Source organism: Anarrhichthys ocellatus, unplaced genomic scaffold (assembly GCF_004355925.1).
Source record: "Anarrhichthys ocellatus isolate YVR2014 unplaced genomic scaffold, GSC_Weel_1.0 scaffold32, whole genome shotgun sequence".
Lineage (NCBI taxonomy): Eukaryota > Metazoa > Chordata > Actinopteri > Perciformes > Anarhichadidae > Anarrhichthys > Anarrhichthys ocellatus.
The window spans coordinates 4,639,450-4,660,479 of NW_022280062.1; the positions used below are offsets into that span (position 1 = coordinate 4,639,450).

Sequence of the window (21,030 nt, forward strand, 5' to 3'; positions counted from 1 at the left end):
CCAAAAACAAAAACTGTGTCTGCTCTAAAAAAGACTGCACATCACAATAGTTTCACCATGATCAGTTTAATCTTCATAATAGCAACATGCACCAATATTTAGCCTCAGGTGCAAAGGCCATAGTCACCTGAAGTCCCCCCCTAATCCCAACCCAAATACAAATATATCTGATATTCAACATCTGTTTATAAACATAGCAATTCTGTATTAGTCTACATACTGAACTGTATACAATGCATATACCTAGTGCTGTTTTTAACTTAGTAAACAACAAATCAATAACTCAACTGTGTATACCATCATGAAATCAAACTGTGATTTAGGAATGCCAATGCCAGTAACCTTCACCTGCAGTTCCTTTGAGAGTTTGATTGTGGGACAATAATGTGAATTAATAGCCAACTTTCTAGTCTGCATATTGAGTGTTTTGAATACATTGAGTGTTTTTTTTTTTCTAAAACCACTTGGGGTATATATTCCAATGCTGATACATACATATACATACATGCATGCTGTATATATGTATGTATATATTTATATTAATATGTGTATGTATATATGTATGTAAATACATGTGCAGCAGTTAAATTACAACACCCAGGGTATCGCGTTACTGGGTCTTTTTGTGCTCGGCGGCACCCGTAGCCTGCGACATTGGATGACGTTGCGCCCGAAGAGGAGCATCTCGGTAATCCAAACATCGACGAAACAGCGTTCATTGCTATCGGTAACAAATCATACCTCGTCGAGTTAACTAACAGTATGGCTGCTCAGAAGATAAACGAAGCTCACGAGCATATGGCTAAAGCTGAAAAATGGTGAGTTACGATAAATAATGTCCGTTTCTTTCCTCACCAGGAAACGGCAGTTTGTTTTCCTATTGCTGTTAGCTAGCTGCAACGTTAAAGGCCACTGTGGCTCTTTCACCTGGGGTTATGCGACATAAATGGACAGTATTTATGCATCGTCAGTTCATTATAGCTGGATTTAATAGACAGCAAATGAGGCACAATGTTGTCCTCTTCTGTAATTCATAACACACGGATCAAGCTGCTGCTTCAGCCGTTTATAATTCGCTCATCATCATATTTTTTGCAGCTTAAAGACCGGTCTGACAAAGTGGAAGCCGGATTTTGACAGTGCTGCGTCAGAATACGCCAAAGCAGGTAGCTTAAAATTCGTGTAAGTAATCATTTCACAAATATCCCACATATTTATCGCAAACGGTCTGTGTCCCTTTTTTATTTTAGCGGTGTGCTTCAAGAATGCGAAGCAGTATGACCAAGCAAAGGATGCTTACCTGAAGGAAGCAGAGTATCACACAGAAAACAAGACGTATCCTTTCTGTACTCTGTCCACAGTTGCATGACACTACACTGCTATTTGTGGTGTGTCTGTTTTTGTCGTTTCCTTAACTTGTCCTCCAGGCTCTTCCATGCTGCTAAGTAAGTATCTTGTTTTACAACATCGCTATAAATCAGCAGCAAACATAAAAAACGCTTGATTTATTCAAACTCTCTTTCTTCACTCAGGGCTATTGAACAGGCAGGTATGATGATGAAGGTGAGTGCAGATTAAACATTCAATTTAATAACAGGTAGATGGAGGGAAAGCGCCTGCAGCAGAGTTGTAATTCGGCTGTGTTTGCATTGCAACAGGAGCAAAAGAAGATGCCGGAGGCTATCCAGTACATAGAGAAAGCCTGTATGATGTACATGGAGAATGGGACTCCTGACACTGCTGCCATGGCTCTGGACCGGGCTGGAAAGTAAAAAATATCACTTTATTTTCTACACTTAAAGAAGTTGGCTTGTTGACCTTACCTTAAATTCCTCAACTGTTAGCTTTCAGTCTTATTATTAGCTGACACCGTACCTTTTTAGTTCTGATGAAATTCCATCTATTAAAAACGGGATACTGATGCAATGCCAGATTATTTAGACTTTCCTTTCATCTAAAAACTCTTTCTTTTATTATTCACCAGACTGATAGAGCCTATAAACCTAGAGAAAGCTGTGGACCTGTATCAGAAAGCAGCTGGCGTGTTTGAGGTGAAATTGAGCGTCCGGCAAAACCCAAATAAATTTCTAATTGTTACAGATTGTGATTTCATTTCTTTCCGCTTATAAACATCCATGTTTTCTCTCTGCAGAATGAGGACCGCCTGCGTCAGGCAGTTGAACTGCTGGGGAAAGCCTCCAGACTTCTGGTCAGGTTAAGAAGGTAAAGGAAATGAAGATAAGGTGGAGGAGACATACCTTCTACTGTAGATGGTGTGTTTGTTTTTTATACAACACAGGAGCAGTTGTAGCTGTCTTGTTTCATGCTGATGTAGAAAGCTATTAAGCAAGTTGAAAGATAACATTTATTCAGTAACCTCACTTGGATCTGTCCCATATATCAAGGTGTTAAAGCTGTTTCAAATGTTTTATATATTCACCTCCCAACAGCCCCAAGCTGTTGTTCGTGTTTTTAAATACAGTTAAACTGCAGTACCTGCTCCTCCTCATTCCTCACTGGGTTCTCGTCTTTCTCACCAGGTTGGATGACGCATCAGTCGCTCTGCAGAAAGAGAAGAACATGTACAAAGAGATTGAGAACTTCCCCATGTGCTTCAAGGTGGGTTGTTGTTTTTATGTCTTTAAGTTATCTATGCACCTTCAGCAAACATAAAATATTACCACAGACGTTTACCTACCAGATGTTTAGGGCCTGTTCTGACCCCTTATAAATGAAAACAAATTAAAATAGAAACAATAAGGATTTATTCAGTTCCTATTAATCACACATGTTGGTCTATGCTTTTCATCCTTTAGAAAACAACTGCTCAAGTACTGATTCATCTTCATAGAGGGGACTACGTAGCAGCTGATAAATGTGTCCGGGAAAGTTACAGGTATGATTCTATGATCACATTCTGTCATTTCTGTAATCTGTGTCCTGCTGGAACTACAAGGAGACAAAGTTTCCTTGTGCGAGAAGCATTAAAACTCCACCAGCTGACTTCCTGGAGTCAAACAGAAAATGTTGGTGCTTCGCAGTCAAAAGCATGCAAAGGCCCTCTTGGGAGTTTGTTTACCCCTTAACGTTACATCACGTTTACGGTGTAACACTTCTGCCGCTATAAACTGAGGATCATTACATGAAGTGCTGCTTGGTCTCACCAGCCTGCCTGGGTACAGCGGAAGCGAAGATTGCATTGCAATGGAGACGCTACTGCAGGGCTACGACGAGCAGGACGAGGACCAGGTCCACCGTGTGTGCAGCTCACCTTTACTGAAGTACATGGACAATGACGTGAGTACTGTTGACACATACTTATAAATAAATGTGTGTGTATATATACATATATGTATATATAAATTATCTTTTTAAGGGTTCAACACTCAAAAAAACTCATCTAATTTGCTTCATGAGGACATTGTGCATGAGGTTTGATCAACAGTGGCCTGGTATCATAAACTAACAACCCCACAACTGTCACATTTTGATTCAAATGTTGCTTAACTCGACTTGTGCGCAACATTACGACATCACCTTTTTCCTGCAGAGCCCCTCCTTTTTCAAACCACTGTCAAAAGCACAAACAAGAACAGAAATGCAGAAATCTCTCACATGAAAGAACCAAAACTGTTCTAAATTCTGCAGAAAATGTCCGGCAAATATAGCAAGAAGCTTATTGAGAAAATGCGTTTTCAGGGTCTGATGACTCACTTTATTCCCTGGTGTCTCACAGTACGCTAAGCTGGCCCTTTCTTTGAGGGTACCCGGAGGAGGAGGAAAGAAGAAGAAGGCCGCTGCTGCCCCACAAGGCGGCGCTCCAGCTGCCGCTGCAGATGAGGATGATTATGAGGGAGGGCTGTGTTAGCCTTCTGCCTCCAGAGAGTCGACTCTACCCATCTGCTACTCCTCCACTACACCCTCTGTGTACGAGTTAAAAACCTTGACGAATCCTTTCAGCTCTGAAGCCCAGATGTTTGGCTGTTTAATCTTAATTGTGCAAGAAAAAAAGCTAATTGAAAAAAAAAATAGTTACAGTTGGTGCTGCAAAAGAGTCGACCCGAGTTTAAGCAGCTTTTTTAATTTGTGTTTCTTTGAGGCGGATCCTCGGTGTAATGACAAATCTTCCATGTTGAAAGCCTGTTGTATGTAAATGTTCAATTATTTCTTGTTTCTGTGAAGCTGCACATTTTACTCTCATTGTTTGTGAGTCTTAAGATTCCTATAGGTATATTAAAATCAGAAATGCTCTTAAGTATATCTTCAGTTGATCAGTGTATAGGTGTTTATTTGTACAGTTAAATTATTCAGTATTCATGGCTGCAGCCTGTTGAAATTGTTACTGGAACAATATGCAATCAGTTTGTTAATGCATGTTTGCAATAATGTAATGGTAAATCAAAGATGTGTGGCTTAAAAATGATCGACACTTCAGAATTAGTGCTTATTGAAGAAAATTAAAATAACAGTACAGTTCCTGATGTTGCCAATTTTACACTGTTTTTGAGGTGTGTGTGTGTTCTCTTCCACCTTAAACTAAAAAATAGTAATGGCTGTGTCTTTATTTCCACAGTACATTCCTCGAATTAAATGGACTTAAACATGAAAAGGGACCATGTGATGCTTTCAGTCCTTTTTCCCCACTGATTAAGGACAAAATCATTTACATGCCAATTAAAATTATTCTGATACCATATATAACTAAAGGTGATAAAGGGACTGTTTACATTTTTTATTTGTGCCGTTGTTGCCCACTACTTGTGTATTCTTCAAAAGCATATCCCTGAACTTTGCACATGCATCAATAAAACATTTCCATCATGTGGCATTTTATGGCCTCCCTGCATTTCTTTTAAACAAGTTAGCAGAGAGATTTTCCAGACTAACAGCGGCTGCAGATGTCTACACCAAAATGGCCTCTGACAGACATGTAATGACTGTAGCTTCCCAAGACCGATTTGTCTTTGATGAGGCTAATGCTCTCTCGCTGTTAATGCGCGCACACACACACACACGCGCACACACACTACTTTTCTGATGCCCTCTCATTATCCGTGATGCATCTGTGCATTAGCAAGATCAAAACCGGACTTGTGTACATAAATGCTGCCTTTGGTGAAAATAAAAATGTTTAACTGTAGCTTAGAGATGTGTGTACGTTGTTTACGAAAGGCTTTATTAGATTGGGGAATGCATTTTGGATTTAAAAAGTATGGGAACTCAATGAGATGAAGCAAAATTATGGGCAGTAATTTTCAAAAAGTCAAAATATATAAAAATGTGAAGTCCTGCCAATGCAATCCATTCACCACTCTCTTAAACCACATGCCACACATTTTTTTTTTAGGGGTGTGGGGGGGGTAGTCAGTTGATTGAGAGGGTAAAAAACCCTTTCCACGGCAGGCATTTAGAGTTGTCCGAGCAGAAAAAGCACAGGCGAAATAAATCATGGGTTCAGTTCCAATTAGAAACTCAGTGAGGAACTGACTCACCTGAATGAAATGCAGTTGCTTTTTTTTTTTTTTTTTTACTGGTATCAATCCCACCTCTACTTTTCCTGCTGTGGCAAGACAAAATGTGAAGGTATCTATTCATGAGATGTATAGCCTCTCTTGTCCACAGCTGTAGACCTAACGAGCCAGCCAGAAGCAGGAAAGGTCGCTCATGCACAGACCACAGCAACGCTACACATCACCACTGAACAGTCTACTGAGTGTAATACGTCCATTGAATTTGAGATACCATTCGACAGCTGAGACAAGACAACACAATGGCGCCTAAAGGACCACTATGGCATTCCCACCAAGATTATAAACTTAATCAACAACTCAATTGATGGAACCTCATGCAAAGTCATGCTTGCTTTCTCAGAGCTTTTTAACGTCGCAACGGGCGTCAAGAAGGATTGTCACATTCCTGTTCCTCCTGGCAACTGACTGGATGGTGGCCATCTTCAAACCAGAGGGTCTCAGTGATGAACACTGATGACCAACACACAGACTCTCCGCCTGCTCACTCACAGTCCCACAGCAGCTGAATGCAAAACTCAACAACCTTTCCAAATGTTTTATTTGCAGATCTCTAGACCTCTATCATACCACATCGCCTTAAACATACAGGTACAATTTCACATTTCATTCCACCATGACCTGTCCCCCTTAAACTTGTATGTACATGTAATGAAAATGAGTCATGGCAATAATGAAGTTTTTCTATCATGCTACAATGTCCTCTAATGCATAGTTTGGACCAAAGGGCTTCGTGTTTCAGCCCTTCATGTGAGGAATCTTTTTATTTGTGTCTGCTCGTTTCTTCTTTGATGACTGAATGCACGCGACGCGCCACAGTGTTCATGAGTATGAATGTTAAAAACAGCGAGAGGTTCACAAGTGATGTGCAAGAATCTACCACCTAATGCATGTTACCCTGATTCAAAAACAGCCCTCTGCTGGTCTCGACTCTTGCCAACCTGTAGATGACTCCGAACATGGATTATTGGCAATTAATCTCTTCGAGGAAAACAGTCCACAGCGTTAAATTCACTTTCACATACTCAGTGTCAGTCCTTCTAAACAATATCCACATTAAAATTCATGCCATTTAAATAGTTCCCATCTTTTCTACAATCTCATATTCTTTTAGATCCATCAAAGCCTACATATTGTAACATATAACTCATACAATGAATATCTGTGAAAAGAGCTCTTCCTGAGAAAGATATGTATGTAGTAGAGAACAGTTCTCCTCATACAAAAACAAAATAAGGCAAGTAAAGATTGTCTGATAATGTTTTCTGCGTCGTGTCTCTCAGGAGGCTCCCATGTGACCTCTGACCTTTACAAAAAAAAAAAAGGTGTTTTTTATGTTCAGGTTTCTTGGTTAGAACCAGCCTTTTCCCCTCGGCCCACATCCTTCAACAACTTGGGAGAAATGGGAGCTCAATATTGCACAGTCCCACAGTCCAAGCGTTCCAGTTGGGAGAAAATATGAGATTGTGCTCATGTGGTCATTATTGTGCACTTATTTGTTGATGGGAAGCCCTTAAAGATAAATGTTGCAGCCCAATTCTCTCCGCCTACCATGCGACTGTGAAAATGTTAGAGAGACAGGCATGAAGAGCGATGAGGGTTCTGGGTATTTGTGTTTAAAAACATACCTTTATTTTAGGGATAAGACTTTAAATAACTTAAGATTTCTCCGTCTCCAACTGGACACCAGCTGCTTGTTTTCTCCACTGGATGCCAAACTGAGCCAGGTTTCGCGAGATAAATACAGCACCGGCAAATCTGTCGTCATTTGTTAATAATATGACTGCAGTTGTTGTTTTTCATCAGTTAATAGTATAAAATACCAGTTTATAACTCAAGTGTGGCGCTAACGCTGTATCGCTTCCATCAGAGCTCAGTAGAACAGGACAGGGTTGGTCCTCAGCTGACTTTGGGCTCCCTCAGCAGATGAATCGGCTGAAATAGCTGCTCGCACCATCAGAGCGATCTCTTTCCGAATGAGCTCCGACCTGTATTAGACTGCGTCTCCTCGCTGTGTTTCACTCAGTTTTCTCTCTGGTCCACTTGATCATAGTCTCTGGAGAGCGGTAGAGGAAGATAAGTTTGGCGTACATGTCCTCCTCCAGGTCCAGCTCCCCCGTCTCTCGGACCAGGAAGATGTCTGTGCACAGCTTGTGGATGCGGTCCACGTTGGGCAGCTCCTCGAACATGATGGTGTGGGAGATGCCGCTGAAAAACTCGCGCACAAACTTGCCGATGACCAGAACCACAGAGGCATACAGGCCCATGATCCTAGACAGGAAATAGAGAAAAAGAAATAAGACATTGTGCTCTTTGACTCTTTTGTATCACAGTCCCGGCACATAACATAAGGTTATATTGTGGGGGGGAAAAGGTGTTTTTTATTCAAAATTGTTCTCGTCTGCTCCCAGTTTAAATTTATACAGATGGTTTTATGTCGGCACACAGAGCGGCACAACAACACACAAACGTGTGTGTATGCTGTCAATTATGATTCTTAGAAAGAGAAAATCAGAATAGGCAGGTCAGACTTCTTTAAAAATCAGCCAAGAAAATTGCAATCGGTGCATCTCTTGCTGCTTTCCGATCCCTTGGTTAAGAATTACTGTTTTCTGTTTCTAACAACAAGCTCAAATCACCGTGTAAATAAGGTGAATAATCACCAGACACTGACATGCTCGCTGTGTGTAGAGCTTTGGATAATCTCTAAAATGTAAAATGTTTCTTGAATGTAAACGCAGACATTTCACCGAAGCACCAAAGCAGGACAAATCTTTCTCTCTATTTTAAAATCACCACATATCACCACATACCCATATCCCGCCAGAAATCCCAAACTGGGCGGGCTGACTTTGTCGCTAAATACGTAGAACTCCAGGCCTGTTTCAGCCTTATTGGAATCCCTCTTTGGTATCGGGCCCGGCACCGTCTGGCTGACAATCCACCATTCCGGTGTCTGATCCCCGGCGTTCAAAGCTCTATTCAAGGTCAAGGTTATGTTCAGCAACTTTTTATCTACAAAGATGGGGAATATAATTATGTTATTTAATCAGAATAAAAAGGCAAAAAATACAAACAATGTTTTGTTACTTTCAAAAAATAGAACACATTTACAAAAAACGTCCTCCCATTCCCAGCAACAAAACATTGTCGGTAAACAAGGAAACTTAACAAGTGAAAAATAAAGAAGAACTTCTGAGTAAATTGAAATTAAAATATATTGATGTCAGGTTTATACTTTACTAACAAACATTATGTATCCTTTTTGGGGGAATAAAACCGTGATATTCTAAATTTAACAAATTTTTGTCTGATGTGATATTTAAATCATTTAAAGATTATTCTTATGGCACATCATTTTCTTTGTAGAGACATTCAATCCTGTCTAATACTGGGCATTTTTTGATACTACTACTTTAAACGTAGTGGCTTTAACTAAATGTACAAAGACGATTCAGCACTTTATATTCCTACGGGCACTTTAAGAATAGGTGTCAATTTATTGAAAAGTGAAATTTAAATTGAGGCTCTTACATTTCCTTTGCTGTCATCAAATCAAGTAACAACTATCCAAAAAAGTCCTATCTATACATTGATAAAGATGGTGATGTTCACCTTTATAAAGTTGATCAACAGACTTGGCATGTGAGTCACTGGGGGCTCGCATAAAACGAGGGAAGACCTCTGTCAGGGTCCTGCAGAGGAAGAGAGGCTGTTACTGCAACAAAACACACTTTATTACATGGCAACAAAAAGAGGAGCTGCTGATATACTCACACTTGTGCGTTTTCTTCTGTCCCATTTAGGACCTCTATAAGCTCCATCTTTATGGTATCGTCTAGAGCTGTCACCTGTTTTCCTGACGCTACTTCAGCCTTGGCACCGAAAGTGAGGTTTCTGAAATCACAACAACAGAAACACAACATAGTACATAGTAATTCATTTAAGGACTTAATATCACCTCATGAAACCGATGATTAGTGGATGTGAGGTATCTGCAGCCTCCCCGTGTGCAGCACTGTCAAATGCATTGCAAAGTTGTTTCTGTGACTTGAGAATCACCTTCACCGCAATACGAACAATCTCGGAGAGATTTTTGCACTCGAGCTGCCGTACCATGCTGGTAGGCTAAAATGCTTTCAACAATGCTTCTGCATGCTAATTTCAAGCATGTTTAACGCCAAAGCTCTTCAGCTCCCTGATCAAAAACAATCCGTGATTGGCTCTCTTAAAAATGCCCTCTGAATTCTCATTTAAAGTTAGGGTCTGATCAATAATTGAAAATGGCAGAGAGAAGCACAGGGTCAGCAGCCAAGCCGCACCCCTTCCAATAACTTTGTGTGAATTTGTTTTGTGTTTATAAGCATATGATTGATTGATTTGGCCAGACACCAGTCTGTGCAAGTAGACCCTTATAAAAAACACATCAGCTCACGACTGAAATATAATCCTGGGCGATTTTTTTCATATTCCTGCGGAACCGCCTGATTGTGTGTTACTGTATTTTGAAATGTCTTGTAATCCCACGAGCCAAATGTTCGGCATGCCCTGGTGCTAAAAGTTAACCGACTATACAGTGAACAGTGCACGACTATAGTTACACGTTTCCCTTTTTGCGGTTGTACTTTGGGATTATCTCTTACTATAGATCATAATTCATCCACTTTCTTGTCACATAACGTTAACATTAAGATACATGCAGACATGGTGAATGGACAACATGAGGGAGGTGTACCTTTGCACGAACCAGGACACAGTGATGTAGAACTTCTCGCTAGAGTCCAACATCTCTATCAGGTTCTTTCTGCTGGGTGGACTGATGGTCCACAGAGAGTTGGAGTTACCTTTCAGCTCTGCAATGATCAGGTCCTCTGCCAAGTAGCCCTCCAGCCACTGCAAGGCGTCCTAACCGCGGAAAAAAAAACATCACATAGTGGGAACATTATTTAAGTGACTGAGTAGACGACTGACAGAAAAATAGAACAGCAACTATCTTAAGAATCAATCAAGTTTTTCGAGCAGAAATGCTGAGCGTCCCCCGATTACAGCTTCTCAATTGTGAGGATTTGATGCTTTTCTTAATGCGATAATAAACGAAAAACCTTTTTTGGTCTGTTGATAGGAAAAAGCAAGCGTCTCGTTGCATCTCCTTGGGCTTTAGGATAATAATTATATAATGATTAATTAATCGAGAAGAAAAGAGTTTATGTTTCCTGCTAATTAGCAGGTTGTCAAAGTCCCTAAACTTTGAGTATAAACATGATAAACATTACCTGATAAACATAAGCAAGTTAATATTTGTGAGCAGAGACCCAACATTCCCTCATGAGCAGGCATTTGGGCGACTCAACAAGGAAAATGCAAGCAGAACTGAACAGCGTGTAAAAAAGTGTGGGATTAACAAGATGCTAAAAGAAGGAGAGAGCTATGAGTGCTTGAGCAGAACTATTGTAAGTTTAAATGTATAGTGGATAATTAGCCCGTATAAAGAACTGTGTTGAGCTCGAGCAGAACCCCAGTGCATGTCTTTTTCAATACATTGACTTATACAACAACAAACACAACATCTGACATCTTGTATTTGTTGTATATTTCTTATACTTACATCATCTGTATACTCGTTCACAAACTTTCTATATTCTTTTACTGTCACAGTCTGCAGCTGTTTTTGCTGAGCGCTCATGGTGAAGATGGGCTGTGAGAAGAAGAAATTGTTTGTTTGTTTTTAGTAATTGTGGGTGTTTCCCAGATACACAATCAAACATTAAACCCTGCAGCCAGAATACTTACACAACTTAGAAAATACGGTTCCAATCCTCTGGCTTCTCTTTCACATCTGATCAAAAAGTGCCAGTTCAAGCCATTCAAATAAAGACTTACCTTAGAATGAATCACAGACTTATTTACTATCTTATCTACTTCTCACAGGAGGCAGGATTTCATTTAATTTGAGAAAAGGATTCCAGCTCAGTAAAGCACTAGGCAAAGCTTGTTTTGGCTCAAATGATTTGATAAAAGAAACTGTGTTCACACCTGAAAGCCAGCCAGGGTGATTTCAAACGACACATCCACCGGTGGGTTGGAGACTCCGGCTACAGACTTAACAAGGGACATGAAGAGCAGCGGGAACCAGACGATACAGATCAGCAGCACTATGATCATCCCTCCCATCCCGTACTTCACCACCTTCTTCTTCTTCTGGCCTCGTGGCTGGGGATACCTCTGCGGAAGGATGCGATAAAGGACAGTGAGATGTTATATTTGACCTGGATACAAGGCAAAACAGCTGTGCAGACCTGATGCAATGGTAATGGCTACGTGTTTTCTATGCCTGGACTACTTTTTGTAAATCCATTAGAATTAGGCAATTAATTGGACCAGGATTAAAAAGTAAAGATGGAAAAAAATTACTTTCAGGGGAGGAGGTACTTGCAGACTGAGCCAGGAAGGACTGCAAGAGTGCATTATTTACTTTAGTGAGGCGTAGAATAAACATATTTTAGTGCACTTTTGGGAGTATTAGGCACCACAGAACAAATATATCTTTGTTAACTAATATACAGCTCAGTGCAGAAAGTGACAGCCCAACTGATGTTCAAATTGAAAAAAAGAAAAGATCCACTTCCACAAATCACAAAAGCTAATTTCAGCATGAATTCCAACATGGCAGACTTTGGCTCTGAAAGCGATTCACTTTCTCTCAGTACACTGAAGCGCCATTGATAAACACCTTCTCAGACTCTCTCCAGCATTTGAGGATAAAGATGTGCGCATAGATGTCTTCCACGCAAATCCAGCTGGACAGAGACAGCGAGGTGTCGGTCCAAACCCAGTCCATCACGGCTCGCAGCTCTGTTAGGAACGGCACCAGACGGAAACTACAAACAACAGACAAATCATAGTTGTTTTGACATTTTTGAAGAAAATACAATCTGATTCAGTATTTTTAAATCAGAAAATCACGCTCAGGAATTTGTTCATTTTGTACAAGAGTAAGACAGGCATAATAAGCAATGGCTTATGTTTTGACATAATGATTTAGTGCCAACAATAGTAAAAACATTTTGTGTGTTCATGAGCACTTATATTCTGTATAGTGTTTTTTGGGGTGGTTCCACTAAAAGACCAAAACAACAATAACTGATCTCAATTAAAATGATTTAAGAGTAATATGACTGGACAGCACTGAAAGTTGTTGGCGACCACGACACATTTTTACATTAATATCTAGTGGTGGAAAGTAACTAAGTACATTGATGTACTTCAGTAGAATTTTGAGGTACTTGTACTTTACTTGAGTATTTTCATATATGCTACTTCATACTTTTACTCCACTAACATAAATATCACAGGGAAATATTGTACTTTTTACTCCACTACATTTATTTGACAGCTTTAATTGCTAGTTACTTTTAAGACAAAGATTTTACACAATGGATATTACAAAAACTATTAAAATACAACTCATTGTTAAAGACTAAACCAGTGGTTTACAACCTTGTTGGCTTCTGACGACTTGCAAAAAGCAGTGTATTCGAGGTCACATTTAAGGAGTTGTCAATGCTCATCAGAAGTGTACAGAGCTCTCGGTGAAGTCTATCAATTGGTTGACTGACCAAAATTCAAGATATTCACATTTGAGAAGCTGGAAACAGCAAATGTTCAGTATTTTTGCTTGAAGTGACATTAAAGACTTAAATACTGAAATATACAATAAAACATTCCCAAAAGACCCGAAATAAATATCTTGTTTCCACATTTTTGAAACAAACAACTCCAGGTGTAATCCTATCTGTCTCCTTCCATTCTTGCAACATCAGCTAGTTGTCAACCTACGGACACGACGGGAGCCTTGGACCTGTTTGCCCAGCTGGAAGAAATGATACATTCCTGGAGTAACTCACCCTTGAAACAGGAAGAGGTTGACATAATTGTGGCTTTTGGTGAGGAAGTTTCCCAAAACGCGGGTGGGATAACCACAGCGGATCTGATAGGCTGACAGCCCGAAGTAGATGCACTTGACAAAATACCACATCTGAGCAACTGTGTTCTCGCTGAAACGCCTACGAGGGACAGACAAGCAAAACAGTTTGTAAAATTTAAGTAGTCTGGATCTTTTTTTCATTTATAGACAGCAGAAAGACTCAAATATTCTGTTTTTTTCAAGGCTTTGCAAACAAAAAAGCGCGATTGCAAAGAAAAGTAATACTGAACTAATTCCTTTCAGCTGTAAAACATTCAGAATCAAACAATCTGAGATGTCTTTCTTTATTTGAATAGTAACAGACATACAAGAGAGATGAAAAGCATACACCACAGACACTACGCTATATTTTAAACCAAGGATATTGTCACCAAAGTACCTCAGAATATTGAACATTAATCAGGACACTTAAACTTGGGATTAAATACAAATCATATCTAATATGACGGAGGATTGAGTTCTTACTTGTCTGTGACTCCTGGTAGGATAAAGAACATCCAGAAGTGGATGCCAAAGACCAGGATGACCTGGAAGACAACTTTTCCCATGACAGACTTTCTGAGGTAGAGGGCCCGGTCTACCACCATGGTCCCAAACTGGATCAGGACCATGACCAAGAAAGGTCCCGGCACCTGATCCTCTGACAGGGACGATGTGATGTCTGCAGCCGAGTGTTTCTAGAAGGGATGAAACTAAATGTTAACTTTGTCAGAAGTGATTTTGTTAATGGATTTAAATCTGATTCTAAAACTTACACCAAACGCCCAGAATCCAAACACAATGATGATGAAGTCGACTGTGTCCGCGAGGAACATCAGCACATAGACGTCTGTGACTGCGCTGTACTCTGGGTGGATCAAGTTATAGAAGAACTGCCTCATGGGAATGTAGATCTCCATGAACCTATGAAGAAATAAAAAGAAACATTGGGCCTCACGCAAGAACCCCTCGGACAACAGATTCAGTGTTTAAGTGGCTTGTTGGAATGATTTAGGAGAACTCGCTGCATTCACCAGTTTTCTGATATTTTGAAATTTCACTTCGGTACAAAAACAATTTCCCAGTAGACCAGGCCTGTCATAGGAGTCGTGCAAAATATTCACAAATCTATGATTTTGGTTTATTCTTAGTTATCCGCATGGCTCACAAAAGCCTAAGGCACATTTTTAGGAGTAATCTTATCATATTAGAAATGCTATTTGTGGTTATTTAATTAGATTAATTAGGATTTTATTGTATATTTTGTCTGATGTTGTATGTAACTCATCGTTAATGCTGCCTATCTTGGCCAGGACAGGTTTTGATCGTCTGTTGCAGCACTTACCAAAATTACACTGACTGGTCTAACGGGAATGCTGTAATTAAAGGTCTAAATTTAGACCTTTGAAAGGTTTTAGCTGCTGTCTCACTGATATGATTTTCCATTATTCGTGCAGAATACTTGCTGAGCACAGTTCTCATCACTGCCCTCATAAAGCTACAAACGTTCTTGTAGAATTACAGTGAGGACTGTTGGCCAGTAAGCAGCCGTGGGTGGAGACAAAAGAAACAACGTTTGTGAACCAGCCGTGCTTCATTGTACCACTTTATGACGAAAGCTTTTCCTTTGAGGAGCTGCTCCCTCAGCTTCTCCATGATCATCTGCTTGCGGGTCTTCTGATGGACGCTGGCCTCGCTGCCGTCCTTGTGGCTGCTGTTGTGGGAAGTCGTACTTCCTGTGGAAACAATTTACATTTTGAGCTGCAAATGAGCCATGATGAGGCGTTGAGTGACTGATAAAGCCTAAGATCCAAAAACACAAAAACTTAATCCAAGGGTGAAGACTAGAGACCACAACACATGTTTCTTTGTGGCACATGCCCAGAGGATTCCTTCTATTTATTGTTGTTGTGATTATTATTGTTCGAAGAGTAACAGTTATGCTTACTGCAAAATGACACATCACCCTCAGGGCTATTTTTAAGGGAAGAGTGTTAACTGTCCCACATTCAGCCTCATGTTTTCTAGTTAGTAGTATGAAATAGACAATAGACAAAAGATCCTCACCTCTCTTGGACCTTGCAGAAGAGTGGAGTGATCGGTGAGAAATGTGTGAGCCTCCGCTGGAGCTCTTGCGACGCTGGTAGGTCTGCTGTTGCGAGTAGTGCACCTGGACATGTCCTGAATCAATGGAGGTCCCAAAGTTTATGGATCTCAAGGTGTGAGTGGAGCCTCTCGTCTCACTTATCAGTGAGGAGGCGTGTTCAGACCCCATCTCACTCTGCTTGTCTTTCCCCTCGTCCCCCGACTCGCTCTGACGAGAGAGCGCTCTCTTGTCTTTGGGCTCGTCATCGTCCCAAAGACCGTGGCACTGGAAATGAAAAGAAGAGGAAAAAGGCCAGGCTTTGTAAAGGCTGTGTCATCTTTTATGCCCAGATTAATTGAGGGTCGGGTACAGGGAGTGCAGTTGCATGCAAACATTTCACAGTACATCCCAAACAATCACAGTTACAGAGTTTCTTTCATTTTTTTAAGAAAGAAGGAAGACTGTGAGAAACAGATGGAGAGAAATGCTCTGACAAGATTCAATACATCTAAATTGGGTCAATGGTGGCCTTTTATTTAAGATTGAATATCAGCCAGCTCGTGTTGCTAGAAGCTAATCCTCCATGACTGCCGTGCAAGGTGCCATCTTAGATATGAACCTGACAGAGTCACATGATGCAATCACACATGAACTGTCTGAAGTGACATTGAGAAAGCATACATTGCATAGTCAAAACACATATATATATATTATATATATATATATATAAATATTAAGAGGCCACCACCAGGCTTGTAGGTCATCATAAAGTAAGTGAAAACACTGAAGAGGTGCCTCTGTGTTTTGTCTACGCGATGAATGCTTTTGTCGTTTCAGACACTCTGTTCACGTGATTGCATCATATAACTGTAGCATGTGTATATTTAAGATGGCGCCGTACACTGTCAACTTTAGTCTGGTGAAGAGCAGTTGTGCTCGAAATGTCTCCTAATTGTAATAAATAAGCCGACATTGGAGCCCTGAAGGGTGCCGGCTTATTATTTGTTGATTCTTTTCAAGGGAAGCCTATACAGCACAGTTATATCTATGGGAAGCACAAAGAGCCTGCTTATGTTTAACAGATAACGCAGACAATATTCTAGGTTTTTGCTTTCTTTTTGCAAACAAATCCCATAGAAAGACCACAACCAACAATTTGTGAGATCTTCTCACAACACTTTCCAACTTCCCCCAACGGTTCTTTGGCACTCATCCCCAAACTCATTATTTTCTACTGAAGACGTACATCTTTAAAAGTAGTCTAAAATACATAGTTTCCTTCTTCTTTTTTTTTTTTTTTCAAACTAAATATGTTAAATTTTAAATAAATAAAAACAGCTGGGCTCATTGATCCCCTTGTGTTTAATATAATATTTTTCATATAGAAAGATAGTGAAAACAACAAAATGATTGGCCAAGATTATCGCGTCGCTGTTGTTTCACAATAATGGACTATTTTCGGCCGCTAATACATTTGTTGCTCTGGTGAATTTTTACGGCAGCAAGACGGAGTATGTGGGATTGACTAAAGATAAACTACAATGTTCCGTGTTTGTTTTTGGTTTGGGTCTTTTTGTGGAATTTGTTGACAATTAGAAAAATGTATAATATCACCATTTCTATCATTTACTGTGATGCACATATTCAGGTTAACATTGTCCAAATATTCTGTGTTTGCAGCAACCTTCAGAATGGATCTGTGGAAGAAGAGAGCCAGTAATTGGACCAGGTCGTAGTGGACGTAGCCATCTTTCTTCTCCACTCCAATGATGTTGGGAGGATGATATGGTTTATTCTTATCTGAAACGTCCTTGTTGAAGGGGAAGGGAAACTGGAAGAAGTACTTGATGACGATGGTGACCTGGAGGGGAAACAAAGCATGTGTCAGTGAAGCTGTCAGGATGTTTTCCAATGAAACATAATAGAAACTCAATAAGTGAATTCTTACTATTAGACTATAACGTAATTATCTTTTTCTTATTTTATCTGTGCATAAATATTTGTAATCAATGCACCAATGCAACTTTTTACTCCTACCTGTTGGATGTTATTGTCAAAAAGTGTTTAAAAATATAATAAGTGTAAAGCTCCCTGAACTTGTCTTAATTTTGTGCCAGCAGAAACAATATGGGCCAGTCCTCCGTACCGGAGCTTTATTCTCAATTGAGATATCAACATATTGTCACCAATACTAATACAAAATTTCCATCCGTATCTGACTGTACCTCAGTGTAGACAATGGCAGTCATCCAGTAGCGCTTGCTGGGCCGGGGAACCGACAGCATGGCCCAGAGGAAGATGGTGGTGGGAAGGACCAGGGAGATGCAGGAGGCCGATACCATGTGGTTGATGATGATGACCAGGTAGCACACCATCTCTGAGTTGGCCACCAGCATGTTGTAGATGGCGTAGCAGAGCTGGAGGATCAGAGGCTGTTTTTGGTAGAATTTATCTGACTGCTCCAGCTCCTCATCATAAAACATCCTAAACAGACATAAAGAGATGGATTGATTTGGTGTTTGATTGTTTTTCGGAATCTAAAAGATTACAGAAACATAAATATCTGGGTTTATCTGGGTTATTCCTGATTCACAAAAATGCCTGCAATCATGGGTGGATTACTGAACGGGCCCGTGGGCTTCACTGGTAAAATGCCACTTAAAGACACACAGACAACTACAAAGAGATACAAAAAGAACACAAAGACACGTAAAAAAACACATGACTACAAAAAGACACAAACAACTAAAAAAAAAGAGATGCAGAATGACCACAAAGAGACACACAAAGGCAACAAAAAGATACTAAACAACTACAAACAGATGTAAAATAGCCACAAACACACTCAAAACAACTATAAACAGATGCAGAAAGATCCCTAAGAGACACAACAAGACCACAAAGAGACCCAAATATACCACAAATATTATAGATCATGTCCAGATTGTATCTAGATATGATTCAACCTGCATTTACACCTGTTATTAATATGTGTCTCAAGAATTGAGATCTGATAACTCGGTTTGAAACACACACACACACAAGTTTAGAATATTACAACCAAAGCCTCAGAGCTCGTAGTTGTTGTATGTGCATTAAAAACGCGATTGCATTCACACTTGTCTTCAATGTGGTCACAATGCGTCTCTGACCACCTCGGAGGTGGTTTGTCGATTGGATCACAATCCATCCTCAATGTGGTTTGGGCACATTTACACGTTTGCTTTCATGTGGTCAAACATGATTCGAATGCAATTCGATCACCCAAAACACATTTTGATGCATGGTGTGAAGGGCCACAAAGAGACGCCAAACGACAACATTGAGATGCAAAATGACCACAAAGAGATGCAAAATGACTCAGAATGACACTTTCAGTCTGTGCGTGTTGTTCCTATGTAGGAGGGGGGATGGGTCCATAACATATCTGTGCCCAGGGGCCCACTGTCTCATAATCACAAGTACTCTTCAACCACATACTGCCTCTGCGAAGAGGACCTTAAAGTCTGGCTCATATTGCAGTTCTTTTTTGTTGTTGTTGTTGGGATGTCCAGCAGTTTGTTTTAGTATAATACAATCTGGGTACTGTAGTGAAATCTGAAATCTGCAGTGCAAGAGGCAACGACACCAATTTACATGATTGGTGTAGCTTGGATCATTTGAAAATTCACAAGACCAGTTTCGACAGGATTAAGCATTCAATGGAATGTTTTTGGTACTCTGTGATACAGAAATACTTCAGAAAGTACTCGTGTAATACCAAGACCTATGGATGACACAAACTTACAACTTACAGGACAAACTAGATGCTATTTCTAAAATGAAAAAGCAACGGGTCTGAGACAAATAACTGTTGATTTTGATTCCTGTGAGGCTTCATGCTGAACAGGTTTTGGTTGTTTTTGGACTTACTTGTTGAGCAGCAGTTCGCTGGCGGTCAGCTCAGTGGTCATGGAGGGCAACATGATGTCTGACCTGCTGTCTGAGTGGCTGTCAGAGGTCATCACCATGCGCCTCTTCCTATCCATGTCACTCTCGTCATCGCTAACTTCCAGACGGTCGAAGCTGACGGCCTTGCTGTAACTGGGAGGCACGTCAGCGTCAAACGTTTTAGAAGCATCTGTATCGGGAGTGTAGGCCAGCCCTACTCGCCCCTCTGTCGGCATGAAGTCCTGCTGTTCTCCTCCATCCTCACTCTCAGTGGTGAAGTCTTTCTCCTGGGCAAAAGGGGCAGATTCTGTCTCCACCAGCCTGAGAGAGGGGCCCTCATCTGGGCCTAAGGATTCCCAGGGAGCCTCTTCTCTCTCTTCTCTGTTCTGGTCTCTTGGTACCTCCTCACCCTCCAGTCCCTCCTGGCCCTCACCCTCCTCCTCCTCCTCCTCCTCCTCCTCTTTGTCCTTGGGTTCTGCATCACTCCAGCCACTGCCCTCGGCCCCCTCACTCTCATCTAGCTGTTGGGATTCCCAGGGAACCTGCTGCTGCTGTTTGTCTTCCCCTTGATCCCGCTCATCCTCCACTTCTTCTATGGTGTCTGAGGTGCCCTGTCTGGAGTAGAGCGTGACGCACTGGGTCGCCTCACTGCAGGGGACAAAAGCAGCAGGGATTGTGTCAATCTACGCTCAAGTCTATCCATTCACATGGAAATAAAAAAAACTGGATGTTTGAAATAGAATCAGCCACCTAATTTACACAGAATATATATCTGCTCAATTGCACATCCTCAGCAGGGGCCAGGTGTACTGATTATAACGTACCAACCAATATTTATTGAAGCCTTTTCAGGCCGGTAGTGAGGGCCGCAGTCCTCAGTTTGGACTGTTGTTTTCGCTCTGGATTAAAATTGTTCCCGTCTTGATTTCTTAAGACAATTGCATGTAGCATGTGTATATATATGTATGTATGTATAACTATCGCTTAGCAAATAACAAACTAAACCGAGCACTGACTACAACGTAGTGTATCTTCTCACGTCGGTAGGAGGAGAGCTAGTTAGTTGTTAGCAGTCGGTGGAAGTACTGCAGTGTGTTTGGCTAACAGAGCAAACAGTTAACAGAACTAAGCACACAGCAGGATTGACGGTTTCTGTTCAGAGGAAGCATTAATCAGTCAGCATGAGCCGTTACACGGTTATTTAGTTGCTTACAACTAAATAATTAAAGTAAGGTGTTTGTCTGTATGTCTCAATGATCACTGAAATAAGGAAAGTGGTGTTCCAATCCTAAATTACAGACAGGCAATTGCTGAAGAAAAACAATCCAAAAGCTGTAAGTTGTTTTTTATATCACCGTTATTGGGTGAAACACTTCTATTTCAAAATGAAAAATGACATGCATTTTTGACAGAATGTAATAAACAGGTTTAAAAAAAAAAAAAAACGCCATGCAATGAATCTGTTGACGTCAAAAATCAACAAACAATGATCTGGAGAAGTCTTTTGATGAATCAGAAGTCAA

General features: G+C 40.6%; 2 protein-coding genes across 7 annotated transcripts in view; one reads left to right on the top strand and one right to left on the bottom strand.

Moving 5' to 3' along the window:
• Positions 1 to 642: 642 nt before the first annotated feature.
• Positions 643 to 4,831, top strand: napgb (N-ethylmaleimide-sensitive factor attachment protein, gamma b). Its single transcript, XM_031865097.1, has 12 exons — positions 643 to 818; positions 1,099 to 1,166; positions 1,251 to 1,335; positions 1,428 to 1,445; positions 1,533 to 1,563; positions 1,659 to 1,768; positions 1,985 to 2,051; positions 2,153 to 2,223; positions 2,541 to 2,619; positions 2,817 to 2,896; positions 3,168 to 3,297; positions 3,737 to 4,831. Exons 1-12 carry the CDS (start codon positions 763 to 765, stop codon positions 3,866 to 3,868), a joined length of 927 nt encoding a protein of 308 aa, XP_031720957.1. The 5' UTR covers positions 643 to 762; the 3' UTR covers positions 3,869 to 4,831.
• A 1,084-nt stretch (positions 4,832 to 5,915) lies between these two features.
• Positions 5,916 to 21,030, bottom strand: part of piezo2b (piezo-type mechanosensitive ion channel component 2b) — a 76,346-nt gene continuing 61,231 nt past the window's right edge. For 3 of the 6 annotated variants that reach the window (XM_031865092.1, XM_031865094.1, XM_031865089.1), the window contains 16 exons: positions 19,490 to 20,155; positions 17,803 to 18,061; positions 17,262 to 17,438; positions 15,559 to 15,862; positions 15,095 to 15,227; positions 14,268 to 14,415; positions 13,978 to 14,189; positions 13,433 to 13,591; positions 12,259 to 12,406; positions 11,562 to 11,750; positions 11,134 to 11,223; positions 10,264 to 10,433; positions 9,306 to 9,425; positions 9,144 to 9,223; positions 8,342 to 8,543; positions 5,916 to 7,799 (listed from right to left, as the gene is read on the bottom strand). In XM_031865092.1, coding sequence (XP_031720952.1) covers positions 7,547 to 7,799; positions 8,342 to 8,543; positions 9,144 to 9,223; positions 9,306 to 9,425; positions 10,264 to 10,433; positions 11,134 to 11,223; positions 11,562 to 11,750; positions 12,259 to 12,406; positions 13,433 to 13,591; positions 13,978 to 14,189; positions 14,268 to 14,415; positions 15,095 to 15,227; positions 15,559 to 15,862; positions 17,262 to 17,438; positions 17,803 to 18,061; positions 19,490 to 20,155 — 3,310 coding nt within the window. In that variant the 3' untranslated portion in view covers positions 5,916 to 7,546. The remainder of the gene's footprint in view (positions 7,800 to 8,341; positions 8,544 to 9,143; positions 9,224 to 9,305; positions 9,426 to 10,263; positions 10,434 to 11,133; positions 11,224 to 11,561; positions 11,751 to 12,258; positions 12,407 to 13,432; positions 13,592 to 13,977; positions 14,190 to 14,267; positions 14,416 to 15,094; positions 15,228 to 15,558; positions 15,863 to 17,261; positions 17,439 to 17,802; positions 18,062 to 19,489; positions 20,156 to 21,030) is intronic. The other 3 variants (XM_031865090.1, XM_031865091.1, XM_031865093.1) reach the window with 1 other exon arrangement.

Coding starts and splice junctions, on each gene's coding strand:
- napgb (XM_031865097.1), top strand. CDS start 763: ATGGCTGCTCAGAAGATAAACGAAGCTCACGAGCATATGGCTAAAGCT. Junction 1,167..1,250: donor GTCAGAATACGCCAAAGCAG/GTAGCTTAAAAT, acceptor TTTTTATTTTAG/CGGTGTGCTTCAAGAATGCG. Junction 2,620..2,816: donor ACTTCCCCATGTGCTTCAAG/GTGGGTTGTTGT, acceptor TTCATCCTTTAG/AAAACAACTGCTCAAGTACT.